This window comes from Anopheles merus, chromosome 2R, assembly GCF_017562075.2.
Source record: "Anopheles merus strain MAF chromosome 2R, AmerM5.1, whole genome shotgun sequence".
NCBI lineage: Eukaryota > Metazoa > Arthropoda > Insecta > Diptera > Culicidae > Anopheles > Anopheles merus.
Window position 1 is genome coordinate 14,961,251 of NC_054082.1, and position 20,961 is coordinate 14,982,211.

The 20,961-nt window shown below is 48.6% G+C and overlaps 3 protein-coding genes across 4 annotated transcripts; 2 read left to right on the forward strand and 1 right to left on the reverse strand.

Annotated features, from left to right (window-relative positions):
• The first annotated feature begins 27 nt into the window (after positions 1-27).
• LOC121588844 lies at positions 28-4,381 on the forward strand. 2 transcript variants are annotated; one of them, XR_006004232.1, is made up of 3 exons: positions 28-295; positions 369-2,375; positions 2,451-4,381. XR_006004232.1 is itself a non-coding variant. In XM_041907270.1 (2 exons), exons 1-2 carry the CDS (start codon positions 2,097-2,099, stop codon positions 3,960-3,962), a joined length of 1,791 nt encoding a protein of 596 aa, XP_041763204.1. In that variant the 5' UTR covers positions 1,771-2,096; the 3' UTR covers positions 3,963-4,381. The 2 variants fall into 2 exon arrangements, 1 of the variants encoding a protein (XP_041763204.1); XM_041907270.1 differs by lacking the exon at positions 28-295 and having other exon boundaries at positions 1,771-2,375.
• Positions 4,382-17,912: 13,531 nt separating this feature from the next.
• LOC121589976 (endocuticle structural glycoprotein ABD-5-like) lies at positions 17,913-18,931 on the forward strand. The gene is made up of 2 exons (XM_041909282.1): positions 17,913-18,202; positions 18,333-18,931. The coding sequence occupies exons 1-2, from the start codon at positions 18,030-18,032 to the stop codon at positions 18,571-18,573; spliced, it is 414 nt and encodes a 137-aa protein (XP_041765216.1). The 5' UTR covers positions 17,913-18,029; the 3' UTR covers positions 18,574-18,931.
• Positions 18,932-20,222: 1,291 nt separating this feature from the next.
• LOC121589977 (endocuticle structural glycoprotein ABD-5-like) lies at positions 20,223-20,928 on the reverse strand. The gene is made up of 2 exons (XM_041909283.1): positions 20,655-20,928; positions 20,223-20,574 (listed from the first exon to the last, which is right to left on the reverse strand). The coding sequence occupies exons 1-2, from the start codon at positions 20,792-20,794 to the stop codon at positions 20,319-20,321; spliced, it is 396 nt and encodes a 131-aa protein (XP_041765217.1). The 5' UTR covers positions 20,795-20,928; the 3' UTR covers positions 20,223-20,318.
• Positions 20,929-20,961: the final 33 nt, after the last annotated feature.

The window sequence follows — 20,961 nt, forward strand, 5'->3', positions numbered from 1 at the left end:
GATGTTGTCGTCCCGAATCTTTCTCGTGCTGTGTGGAATAGCGATTGGAGTTACATTCGGTGCCCTATCGCCTACTGCGGAAGTTGTCAAGGCACCATCCGCTCTCATACGTTTTGTGCAAGAATGTTTTCGCCAACAATCGAGAACGCTGTACTTGGTAGGCTTGGAGGGAATGGTCAGCTATCGAAGTTATCTCGCCCTGCCATATCCTAAAGTGATCGTACAGAGCGGCGTCTCCATCGGTATGCCCGATGAGTCAAGTTTGATAGTATTGTTCGTAGATTGCAGGACACGTGTGAGTTACTTGAGCACTATACTTGGTATTGATTTTGTTTTAATATGTGTTTTTTTTGTTCCCCCCGCTGCAGAGCTTCATGTACAGCACACTGAGCATGATCTTGCGTGATTTTAACCGAATCGTACGGAACGGAAAGTACCTCGTGCTGGTAGAGGATGCTCTCCTGCGGCCCGGAAATGGTTCGATTTCGGCCGATCTTGGACACTTCTTTGCAACGTACAACATCGTGTACTGGTGTGTGACGGGATTTCGGCATGCGGCAGTGCTCCAGTACTCTTTATATCTTGCCCGACATGTTCACACGATCGGCAGCACGCTGACATACGCACCGGTGTTTGAGTGGAGGCGAGGACTGAGGCGTGATATGAGGTTAACAATCAACGGTATTGCGTTAAGTTCCTTTCCATACGTATACTTGCGAGGGGAAGAGTATCGTGGTATAGATGTGACAGTTATGTTCACTATCATAAAGAAACTTGGGTACGTACTGGAAATGCGCGTGGTAGAGCCGACGGTCAATAGTGATAGTGATGTTGAGCATATAGTTGATAGTTTGAGTTGGATAAATGAGGACATAATGCTCACGCGCAGACACGTGGATCCGAATATTCTACCCGTTGTGTATATTGCCGAAGCTACCTACTTTTGTCTGGTCGCTCCACGCGCTTCGGAGATCAATCTAACCCAATCGTTGTTGCGCCCGTTCTCGTACGGAGTGTGGCTGTTTATCGTGGGCTGTGCAGTGGCAATAAGTGTATTGAGTGAGCTCTCGCAGTACGACACCCGAATGGGTGTGTGGCTGAGGTGGATCTATTCCTGCCCCCCGCTGCCTTCGTTCTACAGCACCTGTTTCGCGGTCATTAGCTTCATCCTTATCGAGTCGTATCTCGCTACGGTGACATCCTTCTTTCTTGCCTACCGGTTTGTTCCGGATGCGAAAACATTGGACGAATTCTTCGCCACGGGCATTCCGATAAGGTTGGAGGAAGGAATGGACGATTTTTTGAACAATCTTGAACCACGCGTAAGAGATGTTATAGTAGCACGAGCTGTTCGCGGTACGGAGTGCGAAGAGTTCTCTAGCGGATGTGCCCATTTGGATACGTTCGCGAGAGCTTCGGTGAGGATTAAGGAACTGGTTGGGGTAGATCCGATCAGTGGCCGCAAGCGATCGTACATTGTGCCGGAGATGGTGGCAAGATACAGCTGCATGTCGTACGCGTTTGCCCGTGGCTCACCGCTGACCGATGTGGTAGCGGTGTACCTACAGTGGATGTATGAAGCCGGGCTGATGCGTTTGTTTCATCAAGATTACGAGCAGTATCTGCAACCGAACGGTTATGCACATACGCTAGAAGATTCGCTGACGTTTGAGCATCTGATGTCGCTGTGGGTCTGCGTCGGTATCGGTTGGGGAGTGTCGTGCTGTGTGTTTATTTTAGAACTGGTCCGAAAGGCTTTAAATGAGCATCTGTGAAGGATCGCAATTTCTATCGCAATTACTATCGGAAGCACTAATTAGTAGCAACATATTTGTTTGCATGTGTAATTATCTCTCCCAAGAGACACAACAGGAACGAAGTGGTCCATGTTTTGAAAGCAACACACTGAAAACACAATACAGAATTATAATTATTAGGAAGATATAGGCAATCTACTGCTTCGAGAGTAACATATCATTGGCTTGGTCAATACCATGATACCATTACACGTTATTTGGATAGAAATTTAGGTCATCTTGGGCTCAGGATACTCAGTAAGATACTTTCACACACTTCAGTCATACCGGCAAAGCACGATGGCATGGAAGCGAATGGTATTGGTTGGGCTAGCTGTTGGAGTTATATTCGCTGCTGCAACTGAACCTACGCAAGTGCCTAAGGCAATCTCCACCTTGGTGGAAGAATGCTTTCACCATAACTCGAGAACGTTGTACTTGGTAGGATTGGAAAAACTTGCCACTTATGAGAGTTATCTTGCCTTGCCGTACCCTAAAGTGATCGTACAGAGCGGCTTCTCCATCGGCACACCCGATGAGACAAGCTTAATCGTAATGTACGTGGATTGCAGCACATTGGTAAGTGTTTTGCAGTGTTTAACTTTGAGTTATGAACCCATTTTACTAACAGTTACGCTTTTCACCTTGTTTTAGAGCAACTTGCACATCCAATTCAAAGCGATCATGCGTGACTTTACCAGGATCGTTCGAAATGGGAAGTACATCGTGCTAGTGGAGGACGCGTACCTTCCTAAGGGCAATGTAGCGGTCGCAATCGAGCTTGGATCTGCGTTCTCAACGTACAACGTCGTGTACTGGTGTGTGACTGGGCTGCGCCGGGCGGCAGAGCTCCAGTACACGCTGTTCTTTGCGTCGAGAGTTTACTTCATGAACGGTTCACTGACATACGCACCGGCGTTTGAGTGGAACCGCGGCCTGTTGCGCAATGTCACGTTCGATATCTACGCCCAGGCATTGATATCCTTTCCCTATACCCACTTCCAGGGCGAACATCGATCGTTTGGTGGGATTGATGTGAACATTTTCGAAACCGTTATGGAACGGATCGGCTGTCAGCTGCAGGTGCGCATCGTTCAACCAACGGATAGTAGAGAAAATGATATCGCGGACATAACTGGCAGTTTGCATCGGTTGAAGGCGGACGTAATGATGACGCGCCGACACGTGGATGTGGGTATTCTGCCCGTCGTGTACATCCCGGACATTACGTACTACTGTCTGGTAGCTCCACGCACTACGCAGATCGACCTGACGCAATCGTTGCTGCGTCCGTTCTCAGGCGCGGTTTGGTGGTTTATCGTAGTGTGCACGGTTATGATAAGCGCATTGAATGAACTTTCCAAGCAGCACACTCGGTTGGGACGATTGGGGCAACAGCTTTTCGCTCGCCAACCGATTGCATCCTTTTATCGCATCTGTCTCGCGATCATTAGCTTCGTCCTTATCGAGTCGTATCTCGCTACGGTGACATCCTTTTTTCTTGCCTACCGGTTTGTTCCGGATGCGAAAACATTGGACGAATTTTTCACCACGGGCATACCGATAAGGTTGCAGGAAGGAATGGACGCATTTTTGAACAATCTTGAACCACGCTTGAGGGATCCAATAATGGCGCGCGGTGTTGGCGCATCCGTGTGTGCGCCATTCTCTAGCCAGTGTGCTCATCTGGAAAGCTTCGCGATGGCTTCGTACGAGATCAGTGAAAACGTCGGCATTGATCCGGTTAGTGGTCGAAAGCGGTCATACATTGTTCCGGAAATGGTGGCAAGATACAGCTATTTATCGTACGCGTTTGCTCGTGGCTCACCGCTGACCGATCTGGTGGCGATGTACTTATGGTGGATGTATGAGGCCGGGCTGATGGGTTTGTTTCGGCACCAGTACGAGCAGTATCTGCAGCCGTCCGTGCACTTACTCACGGTGGTGGACAGTTCGCTGGAGTTTGAGCATTTGATGTCGCTGTGGATCTGTGTCAGTATCGGTTGGGGCGTATCGTGCGGTGTGTTTGTCGTAGAAGTGGGTCACGGATGGCTGCAAAGAGTTCTAAAAGGAAGGCGTCAGGTGGCTGGAAATGCTGGAAAACAGGCTTGGTGTAATGTGGCAAACAAAACGGGTCCAATAGCTGGCACGAAGAGTGTGCAATGAATTGCCCTGATATCAGTGCATATTAACCCCTATTTGCGGAGGAACATTCGATGTTGCACTAATTAAACGTTTTATTGTCGCTAATTGCACCCAAGAGTACAATAAAAGTATCACCCTTTGGCACTGCCGAGTGGCTGCAAACACAATGGTGCTTTGAGCGACGTATCGGTCAACACGTTTTTTTAGTTTACTCAGGGGTCGGCAAGCTTTTCAAGTAAATGGAATAACAAAAAAAATCCCTCATTACGACTCTGTTTCCCGAGGGGTTGTAACTAGTCCGTGTACCCAAGCTTGACTATGTGATGACACATGTTACCACGAACTTGTCTGGATAGGAGTTAAGTAGGAGAGCCTATATTATCCCTCAGAAGGGCTTCGGATCCTATCCCATTGTAGAGCACAGAAGAATCTTTGAAGCAGCATCGAAGAATTGTTAAAAGTATATCTTTGCCTAAACAACACCGACATACATCAACGTCAACTCGGGATTTCCCCAATTCTTTTATGTTTTCCTAAACTACCTTAACTAGATAGAGCACGTCCATGTGACATTGCCCGGTCAATAACCACGCCACCCGATCTCCGACAGGTCTCGGTTCACCTGATCCAGCCATTGAGTTCGCTGTGCTTCTCTGCGCCTTATACCGAGCTGGGGATCGCTGTCGAACACCTTCTTGGTGGGGCATGAGTCAGTCCTCATGACATGTCTCAGCCATCCAGTTTCTCATAAACTGTCATAAAATTCAATGAAACTCTTATAGTTGGTTTCAAGCTTTAGTTGTCGGGGTCATCCAGAACAGGGGCACATTTGATAATGCTAAAGAAATGTTTAGAATCCTTTCAATAGATTCTTTAAGTGCTAGCTAACAATTTTGGGCGGATCTAGCCAATAAGGGCCATCCTTACTCGGCGTAACTTCTAAAGTGTCTGGCTAGATCAGAAGTTGTTAATTTGTCTAATATATTCCAGTTTTGTAGCTAATGGCCTTATTAGACTACAAGAAGAAGTAACTGAACTCATTGGTCCATTGCAAAGAGTTCATCAAAATGTGCTCTAAAGTGTCCATCCACGATACATACAATTTGTAAATTAAACAGCGAATGCTTTTTTAACAATTCAATAATAATTTGGATCCAACTACATCCCGATACAATAGTCTCGCGGGCCAGATAGACCACATTTGACCGTGGGCTGGACTTTGCCTGACCCCTTCTATAACCGAACGTTATGACTAAAAAATACTCAAAAAAATGTTACTTCATCCATCTACCACAACGCCCCAACTTTGCATGATCATTTCAGCGTGTTTAACATCGTACCATTTCCATTGGGCGTTTTGGTTGCTTCGGGAAATTCGGGGCCGAGTGCTGGTAATACGTACAACATCGGCACACGCCCGTCTGGAAAAAAGAGAAAACATCTCACCGGATGATGATGAGATGAGGCACCACACCCACACCAGGTAGTGATTATTTTCCGATGTTCCGCTGTCTTATCGCACCAAATTTGATCGGTGTTCCACCGAAAGATCCCATAGGATCACCAACCGAAACAATGGCCAAAGTGCGATTGCAACACACACTGCCAAAGCGGGCAGTAACTTTTGATGTTAATTTTATATTTTCCTTGTTTGCAGACGAAGACAAAGAACGGTAGAAAATGTGACTATTTTCCCCCGGTCATTGATCTATCACGCCACCGTCGCGGGTGATGATAGACAGACTGCGCAGTGCATCTCCGGAAGATTCGCAGTTACTCGTACGAACGCCTTTTTCTTCTTCTTCTTCTTCTTCTTCTGATCTCAACAAGCAGCGCGAACAAAGCGCAGAGAGTTAATCAAATTCCTGTCAGTTAATCAACACACCCGCCCAGCAATGCGCTGACGAGAGAGGTGGCTCTGGCCACGCCACAAAGCACGTTGGGAAGGAAAAGTCAAGGGCCAAGGGGAAGTAAAATCTGCGGCCTGCGCTTGCTCTCCATGCTGACCAACATATCGTCCGTACTTGAGAGGTTGCAAAGCTCAATTATCTGAAGTTAGCCGACCTTCGAAGGTGGGAGCCGTTTTGCGTTGCCCAGAACAAAGCAATGTCACATCGGTGGGCGCGCATGCGGCCTTACGCTTGGTCGGCAAAGGAAATGCCCAAAATATGTTAATTTCCGCCGAAAAGCATCGTTTGTTCTAGGCAGCAGAGCACGCCAGTGGCACGCCGATTTTCAGGGCGTTGTGAGAAGTGGGACATACGCCCGCGAACGTGTGCTATACGCGAAGGCATTAGGAATTGGGCTTCGTTTGCGCTTTTATTGGGGCACAGCGCGCCGCATACCTTATGCCACAAAAGTCAAAATCAAAATTATGACACGGTGTGACTGGTCGTTTGTTCGTTCGCACGAGCCGCCCTGTCGCGCACAATCACATTCACGGAAAAGCGTTTGTTATTTAATTCAAACCGTCGTTCAAATCACACAAAATCTCGGTCCCTTTTTTCTCTATCTGCGTTACGTTCGCGTGGCGTGGCGCGCTACAGCAGAAGGAAGCGAAGCAATAGAAAGTCGATCGTGGCTGTTGGGAACGATCTCGCGACGGGTCAGGTACGGGATCGGGTGTGCAATAATGTATTCACTGTTCCCTTTGCGTCATTTTGGAGCATCACATCAAATCTTTGGAGCCATGGAGCCGCTGGGTGATTGGATTGTAAGTGATTTCCCATTAGTGCCCGTTGCCTCATTGCTTTTGAAAACGTTTCGGATGCGTTCTTTCTTGTGCCGGTGCGCGGCGACATCCATCGATCGGGGCCGAAAACTGCTAAATGTCGTCGACAAGCAAAATGGTTCCGCGAGCAGAGCCGGTCGAGATTATATCACCCAGCATTGTCATCATTGAGACGAGGGCATACGACGGCGAGTCGTCGCTACACTGCGCCAGCAGGAAATCGGGATACGTAGCCCTCCAAGCATTGCGCGCGCGTATCGTAGAATCGCACTTTGCTTCATTCCCGGTCTCGGGCCTCGGGTGCAATGGTAAGCGGCTCGATCATACTCCGCGCACTTCGTGTACTCATTGCGCAACTGTCAATCACCGTTTGAACTCTGATAAAAATGTCATCTTGTCTATCCGATGGTGCGGCATATTGTGCTATTGGCTGGGTCCTGCGTCCTCTGATGCGCTATCGCAGCCGACAACCGCCACCCGCCATCCGATGCGGAATATTAATTAAGACACCCGGGCACGACCGTGCACAGTCGATGTGTAACCTTCGCACCCTGAACCTCCTAATCCAATGCCGCCTACCACGTGGGTCGCGTGAAGTCGCCCACCAGTCACAATGCGCCTCAGACTGCTGCGAACGGTGACATCGTTGTGATCGGTTTTGATGAACTGTGATGCGCAGCAACACTAATCGTCGTCGTAGCTATGGTTACAGGTTGATGCGCTCAGCGCTCACCGAAGAACAGGAACGACGTGTGTGTGGTGGAATCCTTTCCCATTCCTTTTTCAATGATTATCACTAGCAGAGACAGAACAACCGTGTGAACAAAACGGGGAAGCGGAGTGGGATGAAAAATTATGTAATTAATTTCGATGATTTGGGACGACGGGAAAAACGGGTGGACTGTGCGCGAGCGTTTTGCGTGTGTCAAAGCAGTTGTTGTCGCGCAGCGCAGGGATTATCGGATTGCTTAATCACACAGCAAAGTGGATGGCGGGAAGAGACCCCGTGCTGCAGGATGACGTCGCGCGCCGTTTGGTCGTGACAATTGCTGCACGGTGTGTGTATTGTTGCTGTTGTTGTAGGAAGGTACGCCCTTGCGCTTTATAAAGACGATTAAACGAGGTCAGTTTAATGATGATACGGTGGGTGACCCAAAGGTGGCACCGAAAAGCTCACTTCCCTCCCCGTTCCAACGAAATGCTTTGATGCTTTATGATTATGAAATTGCCTTCCCTCGGCGGCGAGGCGAGTTTGAAGATTCCACTTTGCCTGAAATTGAAGGTCTGCTGCCATCCACCACAAGCACACACACACACTATCTTCTGCTTTTTCGATGTGGATATGTTTCCGTTTGCAACATCGTACCATCGATCGGTGAGAAGCTTCTTCAGCCTCCACTAATGATACAGAAATGTTGTTGAAGGCACATAAACTAAGCAGGCGCTTTACCGCGCGGGGCAAATATGTTGTCAAAGGAGTTTGGTAGATGGTAGCCCCCCTTTGCCCCAAACCGGTCCGTCGCTGTTGGCCGTTTTGATGAGTCGTTTGATTGTTTTTGATAGATTCCGCATGGGAGGAAAAACGCATTAATTTAAATGCCACTGTGGTGCGATAGGACGTGTGGTGTGTTTCATTTTTTTAATCGAAATATCAAGTGGCACACACCTTACCCTTTGCTAAAGGTGTTTTTTTTTGCGAAAAGAATGAAGAAAAAAAAACACTTGTTAATGAATGGGACAGTTTTTCACTTACACCGTCTGGGCGTAACTGGGCAGTTGAAAAAAAAAAAAAACTCAAAGCAAGAATGCACCAAATAGGTCTCAACATCTCCTAACAAGCACAGCCTCACAGTGCAGAAGAAACGATCTGTTTATCTATTACTGCTACGCATAATCGCTCGCCTAATGCTTAGCCTCACCCCTTGTAGCGCTTGTAGTAGTAGAGGCGTGATAAATGAAGATAGGCCAACACTGCCAAGACGAAACACTCATGTTTTCATCGGCAGATGACGCGCGTGTGCCACACGATCGTGATAGGGCTTTGACATTTGGACAAAACACACTCGTTAGTGCAGTGAAGATTGAGGCCAAGCGAATCCAACCGTACACGATGTGTACGATGGACACAACACTGGAGGCTGGAGTGCAATGTGTACTTTTTTCCACTTATTAAATCATACCGTACCGCAGCACCCACCTGCCAGGATTGCAATGCCCGCCCGACCTTGCGAAACGTGCCCTTAAGTCTCGAGCGCAAGTTGTTTTTTTGGATCAACCACTCTTTGGTAGGCTTTTGGGGCTGCTCCACTTAAGTGATAGTTCGCCCACGTGAACCCGACCACGCACGAGAGAGAGAGAGAGCGAGATAGTCGCTCAAGTAGCTATGTAGTGTAGCGCAGCTTCGTAATGACATTGAAGCGGCGCGGCGGAAAACCAAACACTTCGGGGAGGCTCGTGTACGAAATGGCAAGGAAAATGGAAGTCACCCCCCCCCCCGCGTCCGCGATCTTGTAACGGTAAAGGTGGATTTTCCAGCCACCGCGTGTGCCTTCGGTGTGTCCTTCGCCGGCGCCAAGATCAAGTGCAGCCGGTTCGGATCGCGGGCAAAACAGCAGCGTGCCACCAGATCGGATCGATCAGATTGGGGCGTAGGGAGGAATTAAAAATAATTATCGTTGAATTGGAATTAATTCGCCCTGTTAAATGATTTGTGTGTGTGTGTCTGTGTGTGGCGACTTTGCCAACATGGAGCAGCATGGGGTTGGGAAGGAACGATCGTAGATCGTGGACCGATAGCCATTTGGTGGCATTTTTAAAACGCAACAGTACTTTTCGAGATTTATGTGCGGCGAATGGAGTTGAGGTCGTTAGAAGTGCGCAAAAAAAAAAAAAAAACATACGAGCAGGTGTAAAGAAAATGAAACAATTTTCGTATTGCATAAACTTAACAGCTCATCGTCCTGTGTGAACCTCTGAATCGGGTTTAAAGACGCAATACAACCTTTCCTGTTCTCACGCATCCAATCTTGTGCTCGAGAAGCAATAGCACTCCTCCTCCCTGTCAATTCTGCTTCAGTCCATTGCCCCATGGCGTACTTGTGGGCCCGCTGGAAGTGACGTGAGCAGTTCTGATTTTTCTTTTCACGCAAACCACCTTCATGCAAACACAACACGCAGGGTGCCGCGGAAGTTTGAGGCGCAAACCAAGCCAACCGATACGCCAGTGCGTAGATGAAGCGCTTCTCGGTGGTTCCTTTTGTTGCTGGGCAACGGCGACGGCAACACAGACGGGGTTTAGCGATCATTCGCCACAGTCATCGCAAAGATTGGCGCTTGGCGCGGTAATTAAACGGTGGGAAATGTAAGCTCCAGCAACACCGGCGCGCACCAGTGTAATTAATCGAAACGTTATGAGGATGCGGAAACGCGGAGAATTCTTTCCAGCGCCAGTAAGGCAGAAGAACGCGTTTACATTCTTCGTTTACTATCATTCTTTGCGCCACATTCGTCTAGCCGGTAAAATGTGTTTCCTTCGGGTGCGCTGCTTTTGGCAGGGCTGTTAATTAGTGGCAAATTTTGGCGATTATTTGCATTAATTAGATAAACAATTTTTGTGTGCAAAAAATGAAGACATTTAGAGAGAGTTTTTTTTTGCTGGTGTGCGCACCTTCAAACAAACTCAAAAGACTTGAACGAGCCGTCGGGGAAGAGTAAGCGACGAACCTGAACAGAACCATCCCAGCAGGTGCTTGTGATGTGATAAATCGTTTGGATTAAATTTGTATACAAAAAAAAAACTGTCCTCCAATAAAGTGGCAACAACGAGTAGTGGTTTCGTATGCAATTAAATGTTTTGGGTTTTTTTTTACTGCGCACTGTGGCTCCTCTCGACAAGTATGCTTCTCGATAAGTGTGGATGGGCCCAACAGTGCCACCGAAATCTCGAATGCACCACCGAAGCAGCTCCGAAGAATGACGAAGCGTAAAACTTCAATCGAGCGGCACAAATTAATGCGCGACAATGTGATGTTCGCCTCGCCCTTGGCCACAGTCGCGCCGGGGTCAAGTGAGGCTCGACCCGTGCGGCGGCTCATCTGCCCAAAACGGTTCTGCACCTCGACGGTTGCCGACGGTTCGCGTCAGATCGATAAATCCCCCCCCCCCCCCCCGAAAAAGGGTGGCTCCACTGAGCGGTAGAAGATTTATTTACGTTCTTACACTGGTGAAGCTTCACCGATCGCTTCACCGATAGGCGATCAGATAAGAAGAGGTGCGCGCTCTTCCAATCCAGATGGGATCATTATGGGGGATTTTTGTGAGCGTCTATCTGCCTGTACCGGCAGCACCGCTTTGGGGATGTTTGTTTTAAGGTATGGCCGGTATCGTATTCCACCACCTCCTGCCAGGGGAGCCTGTTCATCTGTTTGTCTTTGGGGACAATCGGCAGTGCGGCGATGGCGCAAGTACCCATCACAGTGTGCCTTAAGGGCATTCAATTAATGGATTTGCAATGAATTCCACAGAAGAATGAGCGTGGACGGCGGTCGCTGAAGGGTTATCTCGACCCCTTTGCCAACGGTCACATCCCGTTCACGAGCTGGGTACGATCGATTTTTTAAGTCAACTGTGCGCGTTGTTTCACTTGTTTTATATTAATTAATGTAAAACTTATCAACAGTTGCTGTATAATAATTACACGTATATCATCGCCGCTGTTTACCATTAAAATCGCAGCCCACACCATCTGTCGGGGCTTTAATTAGAACGCACATGTTGTGCAATGTTTTGGCTTTTTTTGTTGCTGTGCACATCACAGTTCGTAAATTAATTGCTATCTGCCCATCTGCCTGGTTGATGCGTACAAGCCTGCTGGTAGCTCTTTACCCCGAAGAGGAGCTTTTTTTCCCTCCCCTGCGTGCGGGCTGTCAAAAGGGTCAATGCAAATTTTCCTTATAAGCAGCGAAGAGGAGGCTACTGCATTGATCTTTCGCAGCGCAATGAAGAAAGTGTTGTAGTGCGGTAGCATCAGAAGCCGGCATGGGAAAAATGTTGGCTCCTTTTTTTGAGCGTGAGCGTGAGCGTGACCGAACCGCCGGCAGCAGGATGCTGATAATGTCAAGGTGGCACTCCGCTTCGACGCCCGCTGGTGGCCCACTGGCACAGTGATCATGAAAGCCGGGCGGGATCGCAAGTGTGAATTGGCGCTGCTGCGGTTCATCCGTGGAGGTCCAGAAGATCACACACAACCGTAGTACAGCGCACATGGCGCAGTGATCACAAAGTGTTGAGGGGGGACAAAAGGAAAGTACGATGAACCTTCACCGGGTTGCATAACGGCGTCAGCAACACAGAGACGTGCGGTACACGGGGCGGATGAAAGTTGTAAACACGATGAACTTTGCGGGAACCCAACAGCGAGTACTGCTAAAATGCGACGTTGTATGCTGCGGGGAGGGAATACGGATCGATTTACGATGGTTTCAAAGCCAAACCGGCACTATCTTCACTACCCAAACGATGTTTTTAACAAACATAACCAGTCAGGTTAAAGTTCATCTGTTAAAGCATCTTCGTCATCTTAGGCGAGCGAACGGAGCGAAACGGATCGGCGACGGTGAAGCGTCGTGCCCGGTGGAATGTTAATATGTCTACGGAAACCGAAGAGCATTAGTAGCGCTGGGCTGTTGGGGGGGCCGTCGACGGTCAGTTTCCTTGACCTCCTGTGTGTGTGTGGCTTGGTGTGTGTGTGTGAGTGTGTACACAATGATAGCAGTTGTGCTGTTGGGTAATGTGATGCTAGAATTTTAAAGACCGTGTGCGCGCGCCCGCTTCACTTACCGTGATCATCCGGTAATGCACGCCGGGCTGGGTGCGATGAAAGCAGCAAGACATTGACATTTAGACTGTGGTGGATCTTCTGCTTGTGCATTACATTAGATTGATGCCAATTCAGGTAGCGTTTCGGGGCGGGCGGGTTGTTATTTCTGCAGCCGGCGGCCAACCTTTACCCATTCTTCGCTCGGCGCTTCATTTCATTCGCCGCTCGTAAAACGTTTGACATTGTTCGGGTGGGAAATTTTCGTTACAGAAATGTCAAGATCTTACGGTACTCGAGGGCCGGTCCGTACTGAACCACCACGGTGAGACGCCGTAGCACGCTTGCGCAGCAAGAGGCGCAGTGACATGACCCATGATACACATAAATCATAAATCAATTTTATTACCGGCAGCATTTTATTGCGCCGAAAACGTAAAAGTGCACATGATGCGCTAATAACTCTGCTGCTTCTTGCTAACTGGTTTTTTTTTTGGTGAACAATGCTGTACGATCACCTCACCCGATCAATGGTGCCGATTGTTTGAATCGTTTAATTATTCAACAAAACATTTATGATCTTGAGGAGGTGCAGGACCCGCACCATAGGAATGGTGTTTGTTTGACAGCACGCGACAGCACTGCACCGCAAGCAAGGGTGTCACACGGGTGTATAGACACTTCTAATTAACCAAACGCGTCGAAAGACTTCACGCGCGGAGGTTCGTCGCCTAATGCATTTATCAACATCTTCAAGGCTTCCGAAGCAACGCAAGCCTCTCCCCCCCCCCACATCAACACCAACAGTGGGTAAGAATTCGCACCGATGGCCCGTTAGCTAATTTATCAAACTATCAATTTCCTGATTTGCCTGGTAGCCTTTTGGTATTTAGGGTGTGTGACCTCACCGGCACCTCCCGTCTGTGTGTTTTGCCAATAAATTCTCAAGGTTTCCGCGCATCAAACCATGCACGATGAAAGCGTCCAGCGGTTAAGGATCTGTAATCAATTTCCCACTTTACAAAAGCGCGCGTTTTCGGGCTTCGGAGGAAGCCAACTCTGCTGGCAAGAAGTCTTGCCAATAGGTACACGGTTTTGCTTTAGCTTGAACGACCTAGCCCGAGGGTAAACTTTGTTTCGATTGCTTCATCACTTTCGACACACTAATAATAATGGTGCGTCGTGTAGAATGGTAAAATAATAAAATTCACCTGCCCTGGGACAGTCCGTGCAGGATCCCCGAGAAAGGCTTCATTATTGATGGACAGTAATTAACGGCGGACCTTCACAAGCGGTGAAGATGCGTCGTCGTGTGATCTTACTGTAGACAGATGGGGTTTTTTGTTTTTGTTTTTGCTTGTTGCCGTTTTGATCGACACGAACCCACATGGGATGATTGTTGGCAGTAAACGCAACACGTTATCACACACATCACACGATCGTCGTGATCGTTAAGGCACACGGCGGGTGGGTTAAGTGCGATCGTTTTGCCGCTTCGGGTAGCCGCTTGCTGTGCCGGGTGGTTTGTTTGTTTAGCCTTACGGAAAACCGTTGCACAAACTCGTCCAAATTTCGCACAACAATCAGATGAACCATCTCGCCCCCAAAGTGATCTCCCCAAAAAATGCGCTCGGGAGACTTTCGTCCGAGCGCCAGCCCGTGGAATAGTTTTGGGGTGGGCCGGACTGTGATTAGACGATCATCCGCGGCGAGGCGAGACTCGCCAAAAGGGTTTGACCCCAATCAGTGCCGGTACGAGCGGGAGACTGAGCGCTCCTAAACCACGAAAACCCACACTGCTTTGGGTTTGGTGTGAGGCTGGCGGTCATAAATCATGCACCGTCGAGGTGTGTGTGTGTGAGGATGGAGTTATCGGGTTGCAGGCTGGCGAGAGAATGGTTTGTGCCCAACGTGGAAGGGATCGGGCTTTTTTTTTGCGCATAGCGTGCATTTTTCGTTTTGTTTAAAACAGTGCGCCCACCTGGCCAACGTGTTTAGGTCCAAGGGGTTAGGTTTAACCAGCGATAGCGCTTGTTGGAAATGTCACCAAAAGGGGTTCGATGGGCTCCTGTGGGAGTGGGATATGAGTTTGAGCGGCTTTGCTGCAGCACTCAGCGAGAGCTTTCAATCAATTGGACAAAGAAGATCTTAATTGACAAAGCAGAGAGCTGTGTAACTGTTTTTTTTGTTTGTGATTTATATCAATTGATAAGCTAAACAGTCATTGCTCGTTTTTCCCCATCAATAAAACCCTTTCCCACCAGCCCGCTAGAACCGTGGCACCGTTTTGGGGTGACATTTTATTATGTGCAATGTGTTGGCATGCCGATGACGATGGGGGCACGCTTGAAGATGCGCATGCTAGGCGAGAGATACTTTGTCCGTGTGCCGCTGGGGATAGCGAGGATCGCATTGCAGCCATTTGTGTCGATTGTCGATTGTGCAATTTGCATAGCCAGGGGAACACATTTGGGTACGGCCAGTTCGTGCCCGTTCTCACTGAAGCTCCTTGCTCGGTTCGGTTGCCAGCCACACTGGCCATCCCGGGCGAGGAAGAACATCGCTGCCCGGGGAGGTCGGGCGAACATGCAGCAATGCCGGCGAGCGACTTGTTGAGTGAAATTTATGAGCCAATTTGAAGCCATGTTCCGCAAAACATGGCATCTTTTTCGCCCAGTATCGTTGCTGTTGTTACCGGTGTTCGTAACTGTTTCTCTGCCGAATGCTCCGCATGGCTCAAATACTTATTCTATTTCCGGTAGGGAAGGCGTCCAGTCTCGACGCCGGCGGGGTCGGGTCAGTTTGCAGTTGCTGTTGTGCAGCTGGTCTCGTGTACACTAGCATCCAGCACCAGGAAGGCCCCAAGATGATCTGACATTTGCACCATCTAATCGCATTTGCCTAGCGCGCTTGGCCAATCGGCCGGGTGAGAACCGAAACCATCTTCTCAGCGCCATGATCCATGAAGTTGATCCCTCGGCAAAGCAGACGCCGGGGAAAGGAAGGAGACAAACCACACAAAGCGTACCGAAATGTCACGATTTATGGGACAATATTTTCGGGAAATTTATGAACCATTGCAGCAGAAGCAGCATAGGCAGAAGAGTACCGATATCCGTCGAGAATGAGGCAAGCACCCTCTTTGGCAGGTTGGGGAACTAGTGGTGGCCGGTCTGTGATGAGCGCGTCAGTGGCGAGAGCTCGAGGAGGTGTGTGTCACCCGAGCGCCACGGGTTCGATCGAGCATGGTGCGTTTTATGACAGCTGTTTGCCGTTTGCTGGCGAGATTAAGTGAGCAATTGATCACTTGTTGGTGCGTGGATTGGTTTAAAGGGGCTCTCGGGCGCCATACAACAACAAAAAAGTGTGTGATGTAAGTCCATTCTGGGCTGTGGACTTGTTGTGATTTTATATCGAGCGTCGTTGCGTTTAGGTCTTAAAGCTAATTAACTGTAATGACTGCTGCGGTAGGTGATGATTGTTTTACGACGTTCTGAAGCGTGGATGGGGTTTAAATAGCTTTTTTTTTCAACGACAGAAATCATTACCAACTTCAAGAAAGGGAAGAGTACGCTCAAAACATGCTGCCAATGACGCACGGGATGTTAGGGGGAGCGTTAGACACGGATGACATCTGCCATCAGAAGGTCGAATCGTTTGCGATCAAGCAAACGACTAATTAACCCATCGATCGATCAATATGAGAGGAAGAGCGCTTAAAGGATGTTTGATCGGTACCAAAACCGTTCCATTGTTGGGCCAAAATGTCAGCCAAAAGGGTGATAAACTCACTGTTTGACCTAAACCTTTAAGTATGCTGCTGTGTTTGATCGTCAAACGATCGGACAGCAGCAACGACAACAACAAAAAGAAACCCCACAAAAACGTAAATAAAACGACCATAAGTGTCATCATGTTAGCAACTACCGTCGTGTGTACGTGCCATCGTACACCGAGATACTGCGTTAATTCGTGCAGCATCATTCGGCGGAGCTCCCATCCTTCAAACTCTGCGTAGTGAATTGATTTCCCGTTACGAAGAAGTAATTAGCTCGTTCCAAACAGGCGCTCCGGGGACGGCATCCCGAATGCGCGCATCTTTTCCGCGGGTGACCTTTAGCAGGAAGGCGGAAGGTGAGCCGAAGACGACGCACATTTTTCGTAGATGGCAGAGCATTGCTTCTGGTTTTGATTCCGATGCCGCTGCTGTTCCCGGCACGGTTCCGTGCGTTTTCGAAGCAGCGGAGAGGAGGAGGAAATAATATAACCTCCATTAGGCATGTCCATTAATTCCAATCCACTTCCTTTCCGAGACCCGGGATTCAGGGCTTTTAGTGGCCCGCAGCTGAAGGTGTTATCGCCACCGGGAGGATAGAAGGAAGCGAATACTTGAAATATTTCACAGGCAACGTTTTATTATGCAAATTGTAGATTTAGATGATCTTTCAGAGGAAGTAGACAAGTCAAAGAAACATAAACGATTTTAGTAATCATAATACGTGCGATGAGCTCGACACACGCCCGTATTAATCACATAACAATCCGATCGAAATAAGCGTAGCAGCAACACCATTAATCAAAGCTATCCAAACGATCATCAGCAAGCGATGAAGATCGGCCACACGCCACAACGCCAAGCGCACAGCAAACCGGTGTGTCACCCTAAATTAAGTCAATATCAGCGGCGGCACGAGCATCCCAGTACCACTGGCCCACATTTATCTTTCCGAAACTGCGCGCGTTTAAAGCGGCTGACAGCAAAAAGGGGTTCCTCGCCAGCTGATGGATGGTGTCGTTTGTATCTACAGATCGCATCGTTTGGAGATCTTTTTGTTGTTGAATGAAAGTGAATCTTTCGGTGTCGGTTGGAGAGGAGCATGAGGTTGAGAGTCGGGTGGGTACTGTGGATTGAAAATTAAAACGATTAAAGCATCGATTTCGGCGTCCGATCGTGGCCGAGCGAGCTTCGAGAGAAATATTTGGAATTTATGAAACGTCGTGGAATGGGCGGCTTTTGCATATTTTCATGCTTACTCCATAAATACACGAGAGAAGAAGAAGACAAAAAAGCACGGTCCGCTCGGGTTGTGGTACACGTGCACGAACGCCTGCCCGCCCTGCTGTGTGGACGGTTTTGCGCTAGCGGCGGGGATGACGCGACCAACACCGTGCGAACTTGTGTCTGTGTGTGTGTCTGTGCCCGTGTCCGTACGTCTGCAGATCGTGTACTCTGCGGCATGCTCGCAAGACGAAAACCCGAAGACGAAACCGCACAGAATCTTCACCCCAAACCGAACCCACGGTTTCGTCCAGCTCCTCCCCCAGGTCCAACACCCACCGCCACCCCCTGGGCAGGCGTGGAGTGCGTCTGTGGCCCGCCGAAGACACCGAAGCCTAGCGGGTGGGTTTGTATATAAACCGCGCAATGGTTACGTAGAAGCATCATTCGCAAGCCAAACTCAAACCGCGAACTCCTCCCGAGCGCCGCTCTATCATCCCTTGCGATCCAGCGTGAAACAGCGTGCAGCGTAGTGCAGCGAAGATGCAACAGTTTGTGGTGTTTGCTAGTGTGTGCTGTGTCCTGCTGGCAGGACGCGTTGTGTTGTCGGCCCCCGCGCCCCAGCAGGGCGGTGCGCCGGCCGGCCAGAACCCGAACGATGTGCAAACGGTGCGATATTACAGCGAAAACAATGGACTGGATGGTTACAAGTTTACGTAAGTGCTGGGTGCGTGTTGTGCGTGTGATGCACACAAGTGTTGGACCCGTGTGATTGATTGGCAGTGGCGATTGGTGATAATTTACCCCCTAATTTCTGCTTTTTCCCATTGCCGCATCGTTCCGCAGCTACGAGCTTAGCGATGGGCAGATCCGATCGGAAGTCGGCACCTACCGGGATGTGAAGGACGCCGAGGGCAAGGACGTGAAGGCGCTGTTCGTGCAGGGCTCGTACTCGTTCGTCGGTCCGGACGGCCAGACGTACTGGGTGAACTACACCGCCGACGAGAACGGTTACCATCCGAAGGTCGGCACTGGGCCAACGGGTGGTATTCAAGCGGGCCAGGACGCGCCAGTGGCCAGCGCCTAGAGCGGTCAGAGGGACAGTCGGGCGAAGTTCAAGCGATTGAACTGCGCCCAGAAATGCTCAGTACACTCTGCACAGTGCGGTAGATGTCTGGCAGGAAGGATATCTACAAACGAGATACACTTACCGTACACCATACAATACCTGCAAACACAGATACACATAAAGAATCCACAACCACACACACACACACACTCAAACACAGCAACCCTCGCGTGCGCGTCAGCATGCAAAGTCAGTGGCATTCTATTTCGCTAGGCTTAAGGATAGTCGATGTAAATAACGATGCTTTTTTGTGTGCTTCTTGGTGTGAAGTTGTCAAAGAGGCTGCAATAAACGAAGAAGCGTAGGAAAATCTAAACGATCGCGTGTATTTACTTACCGAAGGTGTCACAGTATTAATTTGCAATGATTGTGAAAGAAAATGATCTTAAGTGTTGGCCATTCTTCTATGGTTTCTTTTATTATTTCAGGTTAGCAGCACAATTTCTCAAATGTTGCAAAGTATGTAAAGTGTAAAGATTGGACTTCTTCTTCTTCTTCTTTGGCTCAACAACCGATGCCGGTCAAGGCCTACCAACCCACTTGTGGGGTTGGCTTTCAGTGACTTATTGATTTCCCCCCATAGCAGGATAGTCAGTCCTACGTATGGCGGCACGGTCTATTTGGGGCTTGAACCCATGACGGGCATGTTATTAAGTCGTACGAGTTGACGACTGTACCATGAGACCGGCTAAAGATTGGACTAATTCAACATTTTAGACCAACCGGTACAAAGTAAGTACCTGTTATTCTTTGTTGGGTTTTATTTGCACATAATTGCAGTGTGACAGAAGCGATAGAACGGTCTAATCGTAGTTACAGCCGGCTCGTGTAAAGGTCGGATGCAGTTCGATTCTTATCTGGACACATTGATAGAAATATTTAAAGGTGTACCAGGCTTCGGACGTGAATGTACGTGAAGGTGTTATAATGGCAAAGAGCATCAATAATCACAATCATGATGTCATCAAACGTTTATATAGACTTTTGAGCTCTTTTTCGCCTTATTCGTCTCTTTAACCTCATACAATGAAATAGTCTTTTAATATCGAATGTTCTTCTTGGCAAGACCATGCTAACCATGGTTGACCAAGTGATAAGAGCAATTAGAGCAAAATAATTTCGTTCTATTCTCACCATTTGTCATAACCAAGCCAGATATGTCATTGTCTGGCTATCAGTCGTGATTATTGAGACAGAAATAGTGAGATTATAAACAAACCACAAAAATCAAAGCATTTAGACAAATGATCCAAAAGTTATTCAATGGCCTCAACATCTGGGATCTTGCTTATTCTCATAATCCTGACAATAGAGTGTAGCTTGAAGCAAATGATGATAAATCCATCAATGATAGTCTAGCAATGGTATTATACCTAGCAAGAAGCACTATGACCCATAACTAAAACAAAAAGTGGTGTCGATTGCTTACTTTTCAAGATGATTTCGTTATACCCCAACAGGAAGTCTAATAGCACGCTTTGCATAAGTAAGACGCCATTACTATCTACCGTGCTCACACATCATGGGCACGCTTATCCGTAAAACAACATATGACCGATGACCGATGACCGGTGCCGTGAAATTAATGATTTAAAAATCACACAAAGTAGTTTCTGTTCCCTCCAACATCAGCGCATTCCGTTTATTGACCATTACCCATTCCCATACACGCGAATTTCCATCCATTAATCATGCCACCACTACTAGGCGAAGGGGCGATTCTTACGCTCCCCGCCGGACAGCTCGAGCTTGCGATCGGTATCGTAGTCACCGGTGCCCATCCGGGAGCGATATCCGTTCTCGTCTGCAACGTACTCCACCCAGTACGTGCGGCCATCGTCTCCGACGTACGAGTAGTGTCCTTGGACGGCTACGAACTGCACATCTTTGCCTTCCTCGTCCTTGCTGTACCGGATCGTTCCCTCTTCCTTGCGCCGCTGCTCATCGCTCAGCTCGAATCTACGGGGGGAGAAAGTACCGACAAGCAGGATAGATAGCATCTTCTTGTCTGTGAACTAGCACTGCTCGCCATGTCTTACCCAAAGTTGTATCCTTCGCTCTGTGCGTTATTGTTTTCGTACTGCACAATGTACGGTGTTGCGCCGGTATCAACGGGAGCTCCCACAGCGGCCCCGACTAGTGTGCAGAGGACTAGATAGGCAAACACTTGCTGCTGCATTTTGAATAGTGTGTGTTTTGAACTCGCGAATACTGTACCGAATACTGACGTGCTGATCGTGTGCTGCAAGATCTTTTATATTAGAAATTTTTGGGCGACACTGTGATGACATTTTGTGTGTGTGTGTGTGTGTGTGTGTGTGTGTGTGTGTGTGTGTGTGTGTGTGT

Coding starts and splice junctions, on each gene's coding strand:
- LOC121588844 (XM_041907270.1), top strand. CDS start 2,097: ATGGCATGGAAGCGAATGGTATTGGTTGGGCTAGCTGTTGGAGTTATA. Junction 2,376..2,450: donor ACGTGGATTGCAGCACATTG/GTAAGTGTTTTG, acceptor ACCTTGTTTTAG/AGCAACTTGCACATCCAATT.
- LOC121589977 (XM_041909283.1), bottom strand. CDS start 20,794: ATGCAGCAGCAAGTGTTTGCCTATCTAGTCCTCTGCACACTAGTCGGG. Junction 20,575..20,654: donor AGCGAAGGATACAACTTTGG/GTAAGACATGGC, acceptor CTCCCCCCGTAG/ATTCGAGCTGAGCGATGAGC.
- LOC121589976 (XM_041909282.1), top strand. CDS start 18,030: ATGCAACAGTTTGTGGTGTTTGCTAGTGTGTGCTGTGTCCTGCTGGCA. Junction 18,203..18,332: donor CTGGATGGTTACAAGTTTAC/GTAAGTGCTGGG, acceptor ATCGTTCCGCAG/CTACGAGCTTAGCGATGGGC.